Genomic DNA, 19,913 nt, shown 5'->3' on the forward strand with positions numbered 1-19,913 from the left:
TTGAATTATAAAGAGTTATTGGCTTCAGAAGCACAGATTTAATCTAAGCCCTTTTAAATACGAACACACTTCTCCACACATTCTGTGTGTGTTTCCTCTTTAAAATAAAAATGCTATATGGGTGATCTCATTTCTTGGTGTGGCAGTAATATTAAATTGCCTAATTTAAAGCTTTGCCCTCCACCCACTCCCAGATGAAAAATCAACAGTACTTACTACATCCAGCCTTATAGCTGAAGCCTGGAGGGAGGAGGAATCCTTGCTGGGCAGCTGCAGCCAGCGTCCGTTGATCAGGAGGGAATACGGGAATCATTAATGGCGGCAGCTGACCTTGAACCTGCTGAACGTGATAGAGCGAATCAAAGAGAAGAAGTTTCGATGCTCCATGCTTCTTCCCACCCTCCTTATTTCATGATAAAAGAAAATCATTTATTCAATTCAAAAGACTGGCATAGAAGCTTGCTGGGATACTGGGCTTGAGGACCTGCTTTGGGACTACCTTAAACAGCAGAACTAGAAAATCGTAGAGCTGAAAAGTATTATTAAGTCGACTCTCTAACACGATGAATAATTTCCCTACATGATATCCTCGGCAGTGATGAAAATATCACTACTTTGCATGATAAGCCTTTTTCTTATTGCACTAATGAAATGGCTAAAAAATTACCCCATAGAAGGAACTGAAATCACCCTCTGCAAATCCTACTTGTTGGGACTAATTCTACCGTCTAAAACAAAACTAACTAAACCTGTATCATTTTATATATAAATAGCTCTTCATTATTTGAGGACAAATTCTCATGTTCACACATAATATTGAATTTTTAAACTATTGAATACAGTAATCGACCTGGAAGAAAGATTACAGAATAGATAAAACTTTACTCTTTTTTTTTTTTTTTTAAATAGAAGAGGTAAGTAATGCCAAAAGACAACTGACTAGCCACAGCATTAGTTAGAACTGGGTCTAGAATTCAGTCTCTTGAATCCTGCTACAGATTCTCTGTACAATATTTGTGCCTGTATCTATCCCTTTTGAAGCAACCGAACGACTCCACAGACCACAGGGTCTCTGTTTTGGTTGTCATCTTTGGAATACACTCTAATTTGCTGGTCCCACTCTCAGAGTATGGGGTTCATATTCGTTAATAAATAATCCAGCACAATAGAATCACTATCTTGTTTGAGCTGAAAAGGAATTTTTAGAAATATAACCTAATATGGCCATTTCTGCAGCCTTGTCACATTATTAACTAGAGATTTGTCATTAACTAAAATACTCTTTTTAACAAATATTTAAGCAAGATCTCCCTGGTGAAAATGATTATTGGTTAGTGTTTATTGATGGATGGATATATGGATGGTAATTTGGGATCATGTTTAAAATTACCTTTCTGACGGTTTATTCTCCTCCACTAGTCTTCCCACACATTGAACAGTTATTTGTAAAATATTTAATAAATGTCTACTATGTGCAAGAAACTGAGCTAGGCAGTAGAGATGCAATAGTGAACAAGAAAACCAAAATCCCACATCTATGAAGCCTTGATTATAGTAGGGATGATGGCGGTGAAAAAAGTAAAAGAAACAAATACGCAAAGATAATTACATATTTATTCAGTCACTAATCCTAACAGCACCTCTGAATTGTCTTTCAGATCCATTTTCTTGTTTTCCCAGTCGCATTACACATTCCTAGGTTTCTTACGATTCTTACAGTTCTCATCATTTCTCACTTTAAAAGCCTACCTTCAATTTCTCCTTTATTTAATCTTCCACAGTAAACCTCTGAGCTATTTCTGAGATTTTGGTTGGTGAGTGTGGGGGGCAGCGAGGACTGAGAGAGGGAGAAGGGGAGGAGAGGGAGGGTGAAAGAGAAGGCAATGTGTGTGTGGTGATGGGGGTGGCAGAGAGAGGGAGAGAGAAAAGCAATATGTGAATGGTAGATCTGTTTTCAGCAATGACACCAAATTACAAAGAATTATATAGGGAAAGTTTTATTGGCTATATTGTTAATTGGTTATTATTTGTATATAAAGCATTCTTGTTATGGTGGGTTTTATCTAGATAATTTATACTTTAATAGTTTCTAATATTCTTTCAGATAAAATTTTTAGTATTTTAAGGAATAAATTGTAATGAATTCTGGAGCTTTTATTAAATCTGTGCATTCTAAACTTCGGTCTTTTATAGATTAGATTATTAAAATGCATTTTGTTTTAGTATTATAATTTGTTTTAGTGTCTAAATTTTTCAAGATCCATTTGTAAAGAGTGACATCGAAATTTAAAGCTGAGAAAGACCCTAGAGATTATCAGCAACAACATAACCATCATGCTAATGAGGAAATAAGACCTAGCTTGGCCAAATAAATTGTTCAAGATCCCATATTTAGCTAAAACCAAACTTACACTGGAACTGCATCTCCTGTCTCAATCTAGTGAGGGGAAGTAGGAGATAAAGGAACTGAAAGAGGAGCTACAAGGTGGAAAAAAGGGAGCTAAATGAAAAATAAACCTAATTTCACAGTCCCAGTGATTGGTTTTTATCAGACCATCATAGAACAGACTGTAGAGTACTGTACTATTAATAATAAGAATACAGTAAACAGTAAAATAAATGTAATCCAAAATGTGTGGTTAATCTATGTGAGCGACTAAAAACACATCTCAAAATATCGTTGATCCTGATTATTTGTGGAGTCTGTATTTGTAAATTTGCCTATTGGCTGAAATTTACTCATACCCAATTTTAATAATGCCACTTTCCTGGTCATTTGCAGACGTGCACAAAGCAGGTAACAATTTTGTTGGTAATTTTTTGTTTAAAAAGCTCCCAAGCATAATGCTTAAGTGCTTCCTAGTGTTTATGAGGCAAGAGGGCTGTGGTGTGACTTACGCAGAAGACTATGTATTAGATAAGCTTTGCTCAGGCATGAGTTATCCTGCTGTTGGCTGTGAATTCAATGTTAATGAATCAGTAATAAATATTAAACAAGGTATTTTTAAACTAAAACACACACAAAACAAAGTTATGTATTGATTAGCTGATGAAAAGGTTGTGACCAGAAGCTCGCAAGAACCTAACCATACTTCCTTTAGGAGCAATTGTTCAGCATTCACTAATTCAGTGTTCATAGCAAATTTACAGACCATAACACATACAAATAATAAGCAGTGACTGTATTATTCCTATATCTTGATGGATTTTCATTGCACTGCTGCTGAAATTTAGCCAACATTTGGGAGAAAAGGACACACAATATCAAAACAATATGTTTTCTGGGTAGATTCTAAAACTAACTTGGTATAGGGTTAGTAATTCATTCTATATATTTTCTAGTCTTGAATATTTCCAAATCCTGATCACTATTAATTTCTTTTTTTTTTCACCGAATGTATGAAATTTCCTTTAAACCACTCATTAAAGTTGAAAATGTGTGACATTTATTAAGTTTCAACAAAATACTTCTATCATAAATTTTTAAAAGCTAGGGGGCATGTTATTCGCAGGTTAAATAATTCATAATACACATAAGAGGCTACTTCTTATATTTTAAAAACTTTTAAAAAACCCTGTCTTAACGCTTTTTATGTGTCCACCTCAAGACAAGATACTACACAGTCTCTAAGATGTTATGAATCCAATACAAATCAATTATATTATCCCATTTATGAAGAACAAGTAAATACCTATCAATTACTCATAGTTAAATATTTTATATTTTATGTAAATGTTCTATTGTTGAAACATTCAATGGCTTCAAGAAATTAATGTATTAAGTAGATCCTTAAGATTATTTAATCTGAATTTCATTACATGTCCCTATTTATTTATTCAATCAACATTTGCTAAGTAGAATATGCAGTTTGTGATAACTAGGGATTAAAAGATGAATTCATATACATGGATGCTCTCTAGGAGCTCTGAATCTGGTGGGGCAAACAGACAGATAATTATAATGCACTGCTGTTAATTCAGTAATACAGACTTTTATAGGATACTATGGAAGTACAGAAGAGAGGCTCCTAACACAGCCAGGAGAAGTCACTAACGGCCCTGTGAAATCAGATGTGGCAGGTACAGGGCCTGAATAGGTAAGGAGCGGAGACAGAGACATAAGAAAAGGAACAGGGGCAAGAAAAAAACATCATGTGAGGGAGACACTACCAGCAGCTAGGAATGGCAAAAAATATGAGGAAAGCAGTGGTGAGAGATCTTCCTGAATCAGTCTATACATCACGGTAAGAAACTAGAGATTTCCCCTGTAGGCTCTGGGGAATCACGGAGGGATTATATTAGGGTCAGTGGAATACTCTGGTGGATATGGAAAACAGACTGGAGAGGCCCAGCATAGAGACCAAGTGGGAAGTTAATATAAGGGAACAGATTATGAGGGCTTGATCAGCAGAAGAGTAATGGATGAGGAGAAAAAAAAAGAAGAAAAGAAAAGAAATATTTAAGAAAAAAAATTGCAGTACTCATAGATGAAAAAATGACAAAATCAAAGATAATGTTTACTTGATGTCACTCTACTTATAGTGGCATCAAACAACTAAAAATTCAGAGTAGTAGTGATAATTTTCACGCAGAAATGATGGCTATGGTTTTGGATATGACGTGGCTGAGGTGGCTGAATGATGTTGCATTGCAGTTATTTTTCCAGCAGATGGACACTCCAGTCTGAAGCTGAGGGAGGAGATCTTCAGAGGCCACGGTATGGGAAGTCATAAGTTAATGAGAATAAACTAGACAATCTAGAAAAGATCTGAAAGAAAAAGGGGAACAGCTTAATACCATCTGGGTTCCAACAACAGTTCAACAAAAGGTGGAAGAAAGGAGCCTATCGGCAGATAAAATTAAAGTTAGACAAAAATTAAGAAAATCATGAAGAGTATGGTACAACAAAAGCCAAGGGAATTTCAAGATTGAGGGAGTAAACTAATTGTGAAAAACAAAACAAAACAAAAAGCAGAAAGTATTCTAGAGACAAAAATAACATCTCTGGGAATGATTAGGAGCTGAATTTATAATAACACCACTTCCATTAGAACAGAGGGTAGAAATCATATTGCAAAAGGGTGAGGACTGAATGACAGGCAACGAAAAGGAGAAAGCAAATGTAGACTATTCTTCAGACAAAGTTGATGAGAGGTGAGGGGAGACATTAATAGCACCTATAGAAAGATGTAAAGTGAAGCAAAGGCTTTTTTTCAGGTAGCAGGGTTCTGAGCACATTTGTTGGCTGAAAGGGGCAAATAGAAATGAAGAGTTTTAAATGGAGGAAAGAGAGAAACTAACCAAAATTCCGGAGGAGGCTAGAAGACAAGGCAGAGGTGGAGCGATTAGTTTGGAATAAGAGTGGCAGCTCATCCTCTGGGCCCTGAGGAATGGAGCTATATAAACGGATGAAGGCAGATGTGCTTTATGGGTAGGGAAAGGGGAAGTAAGGAAAATCAGGCCTGACAGAAGAAATTTTCTCAATGATAAGGCAAGCCCATATCCAGAAAATTAGAGAGATTGGAATTGAGGAAGAAAACTCGAACAAGGTTCCAGGAAGTTCTCGATGGTCATTGTGAGAAATGAAAGAGCAAGCAAAACCACAGAAATTAAAAAGAGTGATAGAAGATGCGAAGACCTTAGGTGAGACCACATGAATTGCAATATTATCAGATCTCCCTTTTCTGTGATTTTTCTCAAAACGTGCCTAGTCACTGTGACTGAGGATCAGAGAAGACGAACTCCAGCATTCAAGGGAAGAGAAGCAGACTGGAGGACTTCAGCAAAAACAGGTTATGAGGAAATAAAAATTGCTTTTGATCAACAATAGGCTTTGGGTTTAAAAACAGGGTGAGAGGCCTGGAAGGCATCACCAGACTGGGAAAAATACAGGAATCAAAGAACTGGAAGAACTCCATGATCTCAAGGAACAGGTCTTATGAGAGTGAGTTTGTATGAAATCTCAAACAGCACAAACTTATGGTAGGATATTTGTTTAAATTACATACACAAATGTTAAAATGAAAGGCAGCTCTATGGTTTATATCAGCACAATTACAAATAAACTGTAATATCTAAAACTTTTTCAAATGTTCCTCAAGAGTTTAGTCCGATGAGTGCTACAGTGTTCAAATACACGTCTCCCTTAGGGATCAGTTCACCTATAACTGAAATTCAGTCACCTTCAGTGGGGAGCATAGCAGCTGTTTAGAAGCACACAGCAACAATACACAGCAGTTTCTGAGCAAATGAAGAATATAATATCCAAATGAGATTACAAGAGGGGTTTAGGTAGGCAGAATATAATTACCCAAACTGGAGTAACCAGGATAACAAAGTAACTTTCCACCATTAGCAAGAAGAGACATGGGATCTTCAATGACCGCTAATAGTCTGATTTTTCATTTCACATAAAAGAAAGTCAATTTGTCAGTTTATCCTACTCAATGCAATGGTCTTTAGGAAAAATTAAAAATAAAGGAGTCAATTTATCTTCCAATTAATCTACTAGGAAGACTAAAGAACCTCTCATCAAGGAATATAGGCACATAAAAACATTGCTAAAATTGCAATCCCTGCCTCTTACTTCCCAACAGTCACATTGAAGTTGTATCACCTCTAATTTCATTTGATTCAAGACAAAGACAAAGTAGCCATATTCTTTAAGAACAAAAATGAACAGCCATGTGGATTTTTTACATAGTACTCTTCTTCGGCAAAAAGCCACAGAACTTTTTTTAAAAATCGTTTCCAAGGATGAAAGTGACTTTGCCAAGCAAAGTGGCTTCAAAACAGGCCTCAAAAATACTAATAGAAAGACAGATGGTTCTACTAAGAGCTTGGCTGCCAAAGTGGAAAAAAAAAGTAAAAAACAACAAAAAAAAAAAGGAGTGATGCTATTGAAGCTGACTGCAAAGTTATCTGATGACTACAAATACTTTTGTCCCATTGCAAGTGCTAACTCTGCCTCCAGGGCTGATACAGCCAAAACACTAACTTCCCCACATCCAATCCCCCTGTATTCCTACCCCTCCTAAATGAAACCTGTCAGTGCCAAGCCCCAGAAAACAGCACAAGCATGCACTTGATTCTGACTGACTGCTCTGCAGAAGCAAAATATTGCATTGAAGAACTCCTATTTAGGAACAGACCCACAAGGAAAATTGCTTTTCTTTTCAAAACTGGCCTGTCACATTTTCTTTTTCTAATTCCCCTCTTCCTCCTCTTCCCTGTCACCAAACGGCCCCTGGGCCCTATGAGTTTATATGATACAAACTCAATTTGTATAAAGAAGGCAAGAAGCAGCACCACAGAGACGTGAAGATAGTTTGCAAGGATAGAGAAATAATCCAGTCAAGTCACAGCGCAATTTTCTCTCCAAACTACTACTACAATAATACCTCCACTTTATTTCCTTCAGGGCAACTGTCATTTCTTTTTAACCAGATTGCTACTAGATATAATAGAAACTGAAATATTATATGGTCACTGACTCTTTCTTTCAATGGCTCATTTCACTACTGCATTTTTACTTTCGCATGATGTGTTCATTGTTGGCAATGTTACTAGGATACAACCACTTTCAAAGGAGATAGAATTAAGACCTCTGTTACTTTAACACAATAAAATTTCATTCTTAATGCCATGCAGGTTTATCTTAAAAATTCTTGTTGTTTTATAGTAAACTTTATTTTCAAATCTGAAGCATTGTGTTCTTACAAAGCATTAGTTCTTATTAATATACATTAAACTCATATCAAATTTCAAAAAATGATGACATGTATTATAAATACAATACATGCTTAAACGAAATATATTTGTTGACTTCAGGTATAATCTCCATAGTCAAAGTTGCTAATCATAGAAACTTAAGGGTTGCAAAAACATGGTGTAAAATAAGAAAATGGTGAAAAGATATGGGAGAAACACAGCTATTTCATTTGCTAAAAATTGTTTTGAGCTGAATAAATGAATTCAAATGGTAATTATTAAAATATCTTAGATAATTCATTATTTAAAATTGGGTTATTATTCTAATATATAGCTATTTCTTAAAGTATTATTTTACACAGCTGGTGCTTGATCAAATCAAAATCTTTATTATACAATTCTACTTGTTTCCCAAAGCATGTGTGACTATTTGTATTACTTATCGTAGTTCTTGACCACAAAAAAGCATGGTCATTTGAGTATGCGTGTCTGTTAATGTGAACAGAATCAAGATTTGCAAGTACTGCTTGTACAATCTTACTTTATATCATGCATTACTACATTAATTGTCATTTACAAGAAAATGAATGAGAACATAAAATATAATGACCAACATGAAATATAATATAGTTTTCAATTATATTTCTTAGGTATCCATGATTAGAAAACAATAAAATTCACTATTAATTTCTAATTTGTGATGTTTTGCCCAATGGTTTCTATTAGATTATCAGTGATTTTTCCCCATGTAATATAAAATTAATAAAAATGGCAGTATTCTTATGTTGAATTTCAGTTCAACATAAGTTCTTTAAAAAAAATCTGAAAAATTACCAAATGTCGGGAGGGATGAACTGGGGACAGAGGTAATGGGTACAAGGTTTCTTTTGGGAGTGATGAAAATGTTCTGGAATTAGTGGTGACGGTTGCAAACTGTTGTGAATATACCAAAAAGCAATGAATTATATACTTTAAAAGGGTAAGTTTTATGGCATCTGAATTATATCTCAATTTAAAAAAAAACCAAAGCAAGTAAAAAACAACTTACAAAAATATATAACTTCACTAATACCTGAAGCAGGATTGAATGTACTTTGAAATAGGCATGTTTTGGAATAATGTTTTGCATTTTTATAAAGTGCTGTCACATATACTAGTTCATGTATACTTTATCCAGCCTCCTAGAAATCAGTAGGTCAGGTGTTATTTCCAATTTTATGAATGAGGAAAACTGATAAGAAAACAAACGGTTCTGGGGACTGACACATGATCACATAGCCACAAATTCTTTGATTATTCTTTGTAAAGTATAAATCAAAATACAGTAATTTCCTGATATAAAAATGCTGATTCTGATTAAGAGTACGGAAACACTAATGAAATTAATTCCTAAATATTTTCTTACCATAAAAAGGAATATATATTTTTTTGAGACAGAGTTTCGCTGTTGTCACCCAGGCTGGAGTGCATCGGCACGATCTCGGCTCTCTGCAACCTCCGCCTCCCGTGTTCAAGCAATTCTCCTTCCTCAGCCTCCACAGTAGCTGGGATTACAGGCACACACCACTGCTTCTAGCTAAGTTTTGTATTTTTAGTAGAGACGGGGTTTCACCGTGTTGGCCAGGCTGATCTCGAACTCTTTACCTCAGATGATCCACCCTCCTTGGCCTCCCAAAGTGCTAGGAGCCACCGCACCCAGCCAAAAAGGAATAATTTTTAAAAGCTAAAATTCTATTATGTCTTAACAGATTTTTATACCAAGGGTGGCATTTTGGCTGATTTTAATTTTTGTCTTTATATTGTGTCTTATTTTGCTTTTTGTTTTCTGCACAAAATATTTTTCAAAATTTCTCTCTATATACTACTACGTAATATATATACTACTATATATACTACTACGTAATATATATACTACTATATATACTACTACGTAATATATATACTACTATATATACTACTACGTAATATATATACTACTATATATACTACTACGTAATATATATACTACTATATATACTACTACGTAATATATATACTACTATATATACTACTACGTAATATATATACTACTATATATACTACTACGTAATATATATACTACTATATATACTACTACGTAATATATATACTACTATATATACTACTACGTAATATATATACTACTATATATACTACTACGTAATATATATACTACTATATATACTACTACGTAATATATATACTACTATATATACTACTACGTAATATATATACTACTATATATACTATGTAATATATATACTACTATATATACTACTATGTAATATATATACTACTATGTAATATATATACTACTATATATTACTTTAACCTTCTGAAAATTGAGCAGAAAAATAGAGATGCAATAGAACGTCACAGTACCTGGCATAAAATAAAAGGATATTTAACATAGTAATTGCCATTTGGTGTTAATTTTTTAATACACCCTATCCTGAAGATCTTAAATTGTTAGTCGGCTTTGCCTATTTTGGTATAAAACAGAAAATTTTTTTTTGATATTTGACTGAAGAAAGATTGATCATAAAATGTAAATGTTTCACTCCAACAGGCTAATATTCATAAAAAGTATGTGATATTCACATTTACTTCAAAGTTTCTTGAAATCATTCCCAATTATCTTGACGTTGACTTGTTTCTTGCTGATATTTCCCACACCACTACTATGTATTCTGTGCAATGAGCTTTTGATTATAATATCTTTAACATTTTAAATATCTTGCCTATGTTGGTTTACTCTTCCTCAAAAGACTTACAATTTTTTCTGGCCAAGAGACCTTTTATTCTTCTATCTGTCCTCAGAGTGCAGACTGCACAGTGTAGCTGAAAACTTCACCTGACTTAGCCCAGAAATAACCCCAAGCCTACAAGGTCAACTAATTTTCAACAAAGGCACCAAGATCACACAATGCGGAAAGGTTAGTCTCTTCAATAAATGGTGCTGGGCCATGGAATACTATGCAGCCATAAAAAACGATGAGTTCATGTCCTTTGTAGGGACATGGATGAAATTGGAAATCATCATTCTCAGTAAACTATCGCAAGAACAAAAAACCAAACACCGCATATTCTCACTCATAGGTGGGAACTGAACAATGAGAACACATGGACACAGGAAGGGGAACATCACACTTCGGGGACTGTTGCGGGGTGGGGGGAGGGGGGAGGGATAGCATTGGGAGATATACCTAATGCTAGATGACGAGTTAGTGGGTGCAGCGCACCAGCATGGCACATGTATACATATGTAACTAACCTGCACATTGCGCATATGTACCATAAAACCTAAAGTATAATAATAATAATAATAATAATAATAATAAATAATAAATAAATGGTGCTGGGAAAACTGGATAACCACATGCAAAAGATTGCAATGTGACCCTAAGCCATATATCACACACAGAGAAAGTCAACTGAAAATGGATTAAATACTTAAATGTAAGACCTGAAAAAACAAAAATCTCAAGCTTCTTGAGACTGGCCTTGGCAATGATTTTTTTAATATCACACCAAAAGCTCAGGCAGCAAAAGCAAAAATAAACAAGTGGACTATTTCAAGCTAAAAAGTTCTGCACAGCAAAGGAAATAATCAACAATATGAAAAGATAGCCTACGTATTGGGAGAAAATATTTGTGAACTATGGGGTTAATGTCCAAACCACATAAGGAACCCAACTACAAAAATCAACAAAGGACCTGAACGGACATTTTCCCAAAGAAAACATAAAAATGGCCAATAGGTATGGTAATACCTATCAATCATCTGGGAAATGCAAATCAAAGCCACAATGAAATACCACTTCATATCTATTAGGATGGCTCTTATCAAAAAGACAGGAGATAAATGTTGGCAAGAGTATAGAGAAAAGGGAACCCTGTATGCTATTGGCAGGAATGTAAATTAGCACAGCCATTAATGCAGCGATGGTGAAAATGGGGAGATGTAGGTCAAAGGGGACTAAATTGCAGTTATATAGGATGAACAAATCTAGAGATCTAATGTACAGCATGAGAGCCATAATTAATAAAATTATATACTGAAAATTTGCTTAAAGAGTAGATTCTAGGTGCTCTTAATACAAAATAAAAGTAATTATGTGAGGTGATGGACATGTTAATTTACTTGACTGCAATAATCATTTCACTATGTATATGTACATCAAAATATCATGTTGTATACCCTAAATATACACAAATAAAAACAGGCAAATGAATAACTGAATATTTTTTATCCATGAACCCCTAAAAAAGCTACACTTTATACTCAAGAACAACTTTTTCCTCAAAACCCGGCTTAAGTGTCGCTGTCTTTATGAAGACTATCCAAACTCTTCAAGCAAAATACATTCATTCATTGAGCGCTCACTTGGTGCCAGGTATTGTTACAGTCTCTAGGGATGTTGCAACGAATAAGGCAAGTGCTGTGAAACAAGTGAAGCTAGGGTAGAGGAAAAGGAATACTGGGGCAGAAGCTGCAAGTTTCAATGTGGAATCCACGACAGTGACATTTGAAGACATGGAGGAAGTCAGACAATAAACCTCTGAACTATGTAGTGTAATGAACTATGTAAAGTAATGCCTTGAATTACGGCACTTTTCTCTCCATTATCTGGGAGAGGAGATGCGGAAAAACCTAAGTTAACAGTGTTCTTACTATGTTCAACAATGTCTCCCTCTCCTGTATGTCCTCCATACAACTATCCCATTAGGTTGACATTATTTGTGTCTGTGTCCGTGGCTAAGCTGCCTGAAGAGTAAGGGCGTAGCTAACTCATACTGGTATCCACAATACCTAGCTTAATGCCTCAAACATAATAAATGCTCATTATTTCTTCACTGAAGTGATTATTTAAAAAGATATTCACTATTATAAAAGCCTTATGTTTTAGCTTTAATTTCTTCTTATAGTAGTAACTAGCTTATTAAAACATTCATATTATACAATGGATCTTAGGCTTTATTCCATTTTCATTCAGGATTCATGAATTTCCTCAGAGTAATGCCTTAAACTATGGAAAATAATTGATTCAATTTCCCCCCACCCTTTCCATTCTGCTCCTCAGATCCTAGTTTCAGCCTTGATGATGCCCACAGTTAGGTTTTGTGTGTTTCATTAGATGCAGAGAAATAAAAACTTATGTGTCCTTAATGAAATAACCCAAGAACTGCGTTTTCATGTTCTTTAAGATAAAAAACAAATGTTGATTACTCATATAAATGAATGTAAGCTTATTAGAAAATCAGAAATAACTAGAAAATAAGTTCAAATGTGAGAGACTGTGTGCCATTAAACACATTTAAACTTTTTGCTACCTCAGTTACCAGGACAATATAAAGTAACATAACTGGAACATATAGCAATACATGAAATATAGAGCTTTAGCTGCAGACATGATCCGTATATGTGGAAACAACCCCACAAAACTAAAGCAAAACAAAACCTTTTTATGAAAAATTCAAATCAATAGCTACATCCTTAAACTCTGTGCATTATTCTTATTTTGTTGCAGAAGGTAAATGTGATTATCCTGCTTATATTTCTTTTGTTCAAATTTCCCAGTGAGTAATTTCTATTTTTTAGCTAGCAGGTGCTAGATTGGTGTGAATGGCTAGTGATTGGATATTTATTTGTTTGTAGCATGCAGAGTATACTGAGTCAGTAATGAAAAATATTAAATATTACATCAGCGGTAAGAAGCCCTTAGTGTAGCGTTCCCGCAAACAAAAACAAAGATAACACTTCAATACAGCTGCCCCGATTCAACTATATTAGGGCCAAGTTAATGTCTAGTTCCATTCCTTAGGATGTGAAAAATCATGCTCTTTGAGTAATAATGGATGCTGTCTCACAGTATCTGATGGAACACAGCACTGAGATGCTTGTCTAACTATACCATAGCTAAGGACACACTAGCAGTTTGCCACTCACTAGAACACTTGTCACTGAAAATAAAACATGTGTGAAATTACCAAAAAGGCCATGGTAGATGTTTCTTGAGCTGAAAATGTGAAATATTTTTGTAATTGGACAACCCATTGAACACAGTGTCATTTATGTAATCATGAGTTTTTTAATCTTCTAGTCAAGAAGAAATATTATACAATCTACCATTGTAAATATACCCAATAATAAAGAATAGCACATTACTTGCAAAAATCTGAGCAAAGTATGGCTAATTTTACTACTTTGCTAAATTTACTTTATACTTTCCAGCACAAAGCACTGTAACCTGCCTACACATAATGACAATATTTAAATAAAGATGAATTATGTAATACCATGGGTACCTTACTAAATCTATAGACTGCTTTCTTGATTAGAAATAATTTTTCTTTGTCATCAAAATTGTGGCAATTCTAATTTTATATAGACATTTTATGGGATGAAAAGAGAACATAGACGGACAACATGAATTCTCTCCATCCACTTGCCCTCTACCAAAAGCACTTTGATGGGCAGTTGTTAATGTTAATACCTATTCTGTTTCCCTCAGCTTCTTTCATAATGCATTCTTTCTATGTTGACCTTTGCACAGTTCTATCTTTACTCTTTGAAACTCACAAAAACCCTATAAGATAAATATTTTCATCACCCCTATTTCACAGATGAAGAAACGGGCAAGCCTAAAGTCAAACAGATAGCAAATAAAAGAGGTGGAATTCAAATCCAGGCCAGCCTACCTACAAACTAGGCTTTTAATCACTATACTTTGACTCAAGCAAAAGACAAAATGCTTATAAATAAATCTTACATTTCAAAATAAATTATAATTATAAATTAATCATAAATATCAAAATATATTATAACTTGTATAAAAAATTAAATGACAAAAACTGACACAGCATGAAAATAATTATTTCAGCATTTAAATTCTTCTAAAGTATGGCTAATGATTACAACAAAACAATTAAACATTAGATATCCTAGGAATCTTTTCTGCTATAATACAAGTAGATCCTGGATGCATAATAACCAATAAACTTTTTTTATGCAGAGCCTCCAAGAAAGTTGGAGGTAGGAGAAAGAGAAATCTAGTAAATCGAAAGTAGTTTGGAAGAATGAGGTAAATGTAGATAGCACCTAGAACCTAAGATGATGCCTTGGGTCCCTCCAAACCTCAGTCTCTCACACTAACCCAGGACAATCAAAGGGGATACTCCTTTGGTGAAAGATTAGTTTAAAACGAAAACCTCGCAATTAAGGTGAAGATACCAGGACATTTCTACAATGCCTTTGGTGGAATACCACTGATGCTGCTGCTGCTGCTGATGATGACGATTCTTTGACAAATATTTATTAATTGCCTATGATGTATCAGATATATTTCTAAGTACTTGAAATACTATAGTGAATAAAACAATAAAAGCCTTGATTTCATGAAGGCTACCTTCCATTGCAATAAAATGCTAATGAAAATAATGTACTACTATAACTCAATCACACAGACTTTACCTAACTTAGGTCTGGAGTTCAAACCAAAACTTCCTAAATGGTCAGTAAAAACTCAATCTCCAAAATTAGAAATGTGTTTCCTAGTTTGTACTGCCTACTAGAAACTTGTAGAATAACCTGGTTCAATATTTAAGCAGCATCAATTTAGATAATCCGATTCCCACAGATGTTCAGCCAAACATTAATACATAATTTAAATTTAACAAATATTTAATACATGAGGAATGATTCAGCATGTGTAAAGTAAAATAAGGAAAACAGCAGATTTAGATGCCCAAAATATCGAGGTAGTGGATAATCAGATAAAAAATAAAATAATATGCTTAAAATATTTGCTTACAAAAAACTTGCAATAAAAATTAGTAACAAGTAAAAAAAACTATGAAAGAAGTTCAGGAAGATTTGAAAAATAATTGAAAAGAAGTTTGAGAAATGAAAAATATAATAACAGGCCGGGCATGGTGGCTCATGCCTGTAATCCCATCACTTTGGGAGGCTGAGGCGGGCAGATCGCTTGAGCTCACGAGTTCAAGAGTAGCCTGAGCAACACAGCGACAACCTGTCTCTACTAAAAATACAAAAATTAGACAGGTGTGGTGGCATATGCCTGTAATCCCAGCTACTTGGGAGGCTGAGGCATGAGAATACCTTGAACCCAGGGGGTGGAGGCTGCAGTGAGCCGAGATCATGCCACTGCACTTCAGCCTGGGTGACAGAGTGAGACCTTGTCTCAAAAAAAAATATATATATATATATATATATATATATATATATATATATATATATATATATAAAATAACAAATTTAAAACTCATCAAATAGACAGTAAGTTAGATGTAAGTGATGAGAAATGTCACTAACTATAAAAGAAATCCAAAGAAATGAACTAGATTTCAGTCCACAGAGAGAGAAAGACGGAAAATATGAAAGAGAGGTTCTAAGTGCCATAGAGTCTAAAATAAGATGGTCTAACAAATGCTTGGTCAAAACTTTTAGGAGAAAAAAAAATTTTTTTAATGGAGGAAGGAAATATTCTAAAAATTAATGACTGATAACTTTTCTGAATTTGAAAGATATAGGCCCATAAATGCAATGGGTAAAATTTACACAAGCAGAACAAATGAAAGGTAAAGGTCACTTAATACTCTGTTATAAAACTAAAGACAATGAAAGGCAAAGATAAACCTCAAAAGCAGTCAGCTAGAAGTCATCAACCTAGGTATGATAATTAGTTTAACAATAAATATCACAACAGTAGTATTAGAAGTCAATGGAAAAAAATAAAATAAACTGACAAAAATATGTTTCCAGTAAACACTTTGAAGAATAAATCCAAAAGAAAGGCCATTTATTTTCCATAAAAAATAGTCCATCACAAATTCCTTCACTAAAGAAATTTCTAAAGGATGTGTTTCAGAAACAAGAAAAGGGAACCTAGAAGAAATAGGTAAGATGCAAATAGAATAGTGAGTGAAAAAGCTGGTGAACATGTGACTAAATACAAATATACTTTGTATTAGCTACTGTCTAATATTTGAAGAAAAAATGAGCTAAATTCAACAATATTAGCATGTAAAACAAGAGAGGAGTAGCCATAGCTATGGAGTGTATTCATTAATTTTAGACTCCCTGAGCATAAGTAGAAATGTTAAATTTTCAAAGATAACCCATAAAAAATAGAAAGATAGTAGATAATATCCAAACTGATAAATAGAAAATATAAAGAATGCTAAAAATTAATACATAAAAATAAAAGAAAATAGACACAAAAGGTGATACACACAGAAAGTATGAATTAAATGACAGAGCTAAGTTTAATTACAATAAATATAAGTGGAGTAAGCTCATCAGTTAAAAAACAGAGACCAAGAGATTGAATATTTTTAAAAATCCAGCTATAGTTTACAAGAGATATACTTAAATCATAATAACAAAAATGGTTGAAAAAGATGAAGAAACATTTATCAGGCAAATATTAACCAAAAAAGTAAACAAGTCTAAAGTATGTATATTAGAATTAGACAAAATAGACTTTAATACACAAAGCATAATTGTGGATACAGAGCTTCTATTATAAGTTATAACTTAAGCATTATTATATCTTTCTGTTAATTCAAACTTTAGTGTTATAGAAATAATATAAAGTTATTACTGCTTCAGCACTTTCCAAAGAATCCAAATATGCATAACAAAGGCAAAAATTATAATTGTATATTTTAATGTATTTTAAAACATTTATATGAACATGAAATAGTTTATAATGAACTAACACTAAAGTTTCAATTAACAGGAAGACATAATAATTCTTGTTATATCCATCCAATAAAATAGCCTCACAATTTATGATGAAAAATTTAGAGAACTACAAGGAGAAATTAGCAATCCCCCATTATAATGGAACATTTTAGCACAACTTTCTTAATTACTGATAGCTCAAGAAAAAAAAATTTAGGTGACATAGGCAATTTCTACAACATAATTAGCAAGCTTACTCTAATGGATATATGTAGAATTCTGCATCCAATAATTACAGAATACAAATTCTTTTCAAAACCCACAAAACATTTATAAAAATTGTTCACACACTAAGCCATACAGCAAGACTGAACAGATTTCAGAGATTTAGTGCCGTACAAAAATCTGATGATAGTATTTAGTTTTAGATGAAAAGGGAAATCTTCATATTTTAAAATGAACCAAAATGAACAATTTCATTTTCTGAATAAATAGTTTTGCCATTAGCTTTAGGTTTATGAGGTATATTTTAGAAGAGGCTGAAACATTTACTTGTGAATTGAGTCTAAGTTTCCATTAAAAATACAATTTGATTATTGAAATATGATCTTTTGTTTCTAAATATGCTTTACCATTGACAAGTGGGATCATTAAAATTGCTGTGTTTGTTCTAATTAATGTGTGGGTGGTTGGCAGGAATTAGAGGTTATTTAATATCATGTAGTGGTTAGCAATTCAAAACCTGTACAGTTTGAAGATTGCACTATTGGGAAAAACAATCAAGAATAAATTTAAAGCCACTATGTTTTTAAAAAAAATTAACATCACATACAAAGCTTTTAAATTCTCAACATACATCTTAAGCTCTTTGAATAATATCTTCTTCATTGAAATAACAAAGAAAAGAATTAAAAACATTACATGTTTGAAAGAATACATACATGTATAAAAATGTTTTTCAAAAATTGAAAATAAAACAGCAATGAAATTGATATTAGCAGGAAATAAAATGAAAGCTGACTCCATCTTGTAAAATAAAGAAAAAGCTACTTAAGTAGTTGAGTATAATTTTGATAAAACCAACATCTCTAACATTTTCAGTTCCCATTTGTTACCTGACTTCTTGAGCACTTTTGAAAGGCATGCAAATATGTATAATAGAGGCAAAAATTATTGCATATTTTAATGTATATTAAAACCACATTTATATCAACACAAAATAGTTCATAATGACTAGCTTTTTTACAATTATTGTGATAGCATTTATACAAATTTATAAAGGGAGTAAGATCTCCAATGTGATATGCAAGTAATTAATGTGATAAGCAAGTAACTAAGCCCTAATGGTGGTGTAAATCTGAGTGTTAAAAATATTTCTAAATCCAGAAGAAGGAGATACATAACAGAGATTTCTCAGCTTTTTAGTTATTCTGCTTGTGTCTGATTGTCCACACTGCCAATGGGATTATTCTTCAGTACATTCCATTTTTATATTTTTTAAAAAATGAAATGGAATGCATCAGAATTCCAAAAAGAAAACTTTGGTGAAAACTTCGGTTCATGTCCTTGAATTAATGCTATCTCATAGTTCATAACTGATCTGGAAAAATGTCAGTGTATCACTCATTCTTACTGGATCATTCACCTTTTAAAACTACTGTTTTTCATTTATTAATCTAAAACATGATTAATATTGCATACATAGCTACTACTCCTAAAGGTCACATGTGGTTCTCAATACCACACATGAATTTAGCAAGACCTGATCCTCATCACAGGAAACCTTTAGTCTGTAAATGGTTCACCTGGAAAGATTTAACAGGAGAAAAAACTCAACGTTTCAATTTACGCATTGATCAGCAATAGAAAGCATATTTCAAAATGTGAGGAAATAATAGTATTTTAATTTTATTAGCAAATAGTGTTTACTTGACATTTTTTATGCATCTGCTGACAGTTTTCTTATTAAATCATCCTCTGCACTAACCCTAACACCCCATTGGTTGATAAAATCTTTTCACCACATAATTTTGAGTAGAATGGAAAAAAATAAAGAAAGAAAAAGTTTTCAGACAAGCCCATAGAGTTAAAAATATTGAAGTTAACAAAGGAAGTTAAAAAAGATGAGACTGGGGATGGGAGAAAGGGGAAAGAGAGATGTCGAGAGACACAAATACATGAGTGAGACTATGAGTAGGGTACAGAAGGGAAAAACCTAAAGATAATGCATTTTAGCATCTTCCTCATTTCAGTATCACATTAAATATACAATCAAGATTTCCAGGTTTATCTCTTTTAACTAGAAATGTGCTCTACTCTTAGCTCCATTTCTAAGCCACTATAGGTATTAAACAGCAATTTACATGTGATTTGCATATTTTTTTGTACTTGTGGTTTTGGTAAGTCTTCCAAACCTAATGACGGTTCCTTTGGCCAGCAACATAAATGCTATAATCACACAATTATTGTGCTGGGA

The 19,913-nt window shown here is 33.3% G+C and overlaps 1 protein-coding gene across 17 annotated transcripts in view; it reads right to left on the bottom strand.

Moving 5' to 3' along the window:
* The window catches only part of SOX5 (SRY-box transcription factor 5), a 1,035,411-nt gene that overhangs the window by 131,296 nt on the left and 884,202 nt on the right, over positions 1-19,913 (bottom strand). For 12 of the 17 annotated variants that reach the window (XM_054526954.2, XM_054526957.2, XM_054526958.2 and 9 more), the window contains one exon: positions 217-340. In XM_054526954.2, the coding sequence (XP_054382929.1) occupies positions 217-340 (124 nt within the window). The remainder of the gene's footprint in view (positions 1-216; positions 341-19,913) is intronic. The other 5 variants (XM_002823028.6, XM_063712066.1, XM_063712067.1 and 2 more) reach the window with 1 other exon arrangement.

Source organism: Pongo abelii, chromosome 10, assembly GCF_028885655.2.
Source record: "Pongo abelii isolate AG06213 chromosome 10, NHGRI_mPonAbe1-v2.0_pri, whole genome shotgun sequence".
NCBI lineage: Eukaryota > Metazoa > Chordata > Mammalia > Primates > Hominidae > Pongo > Pongo abelii.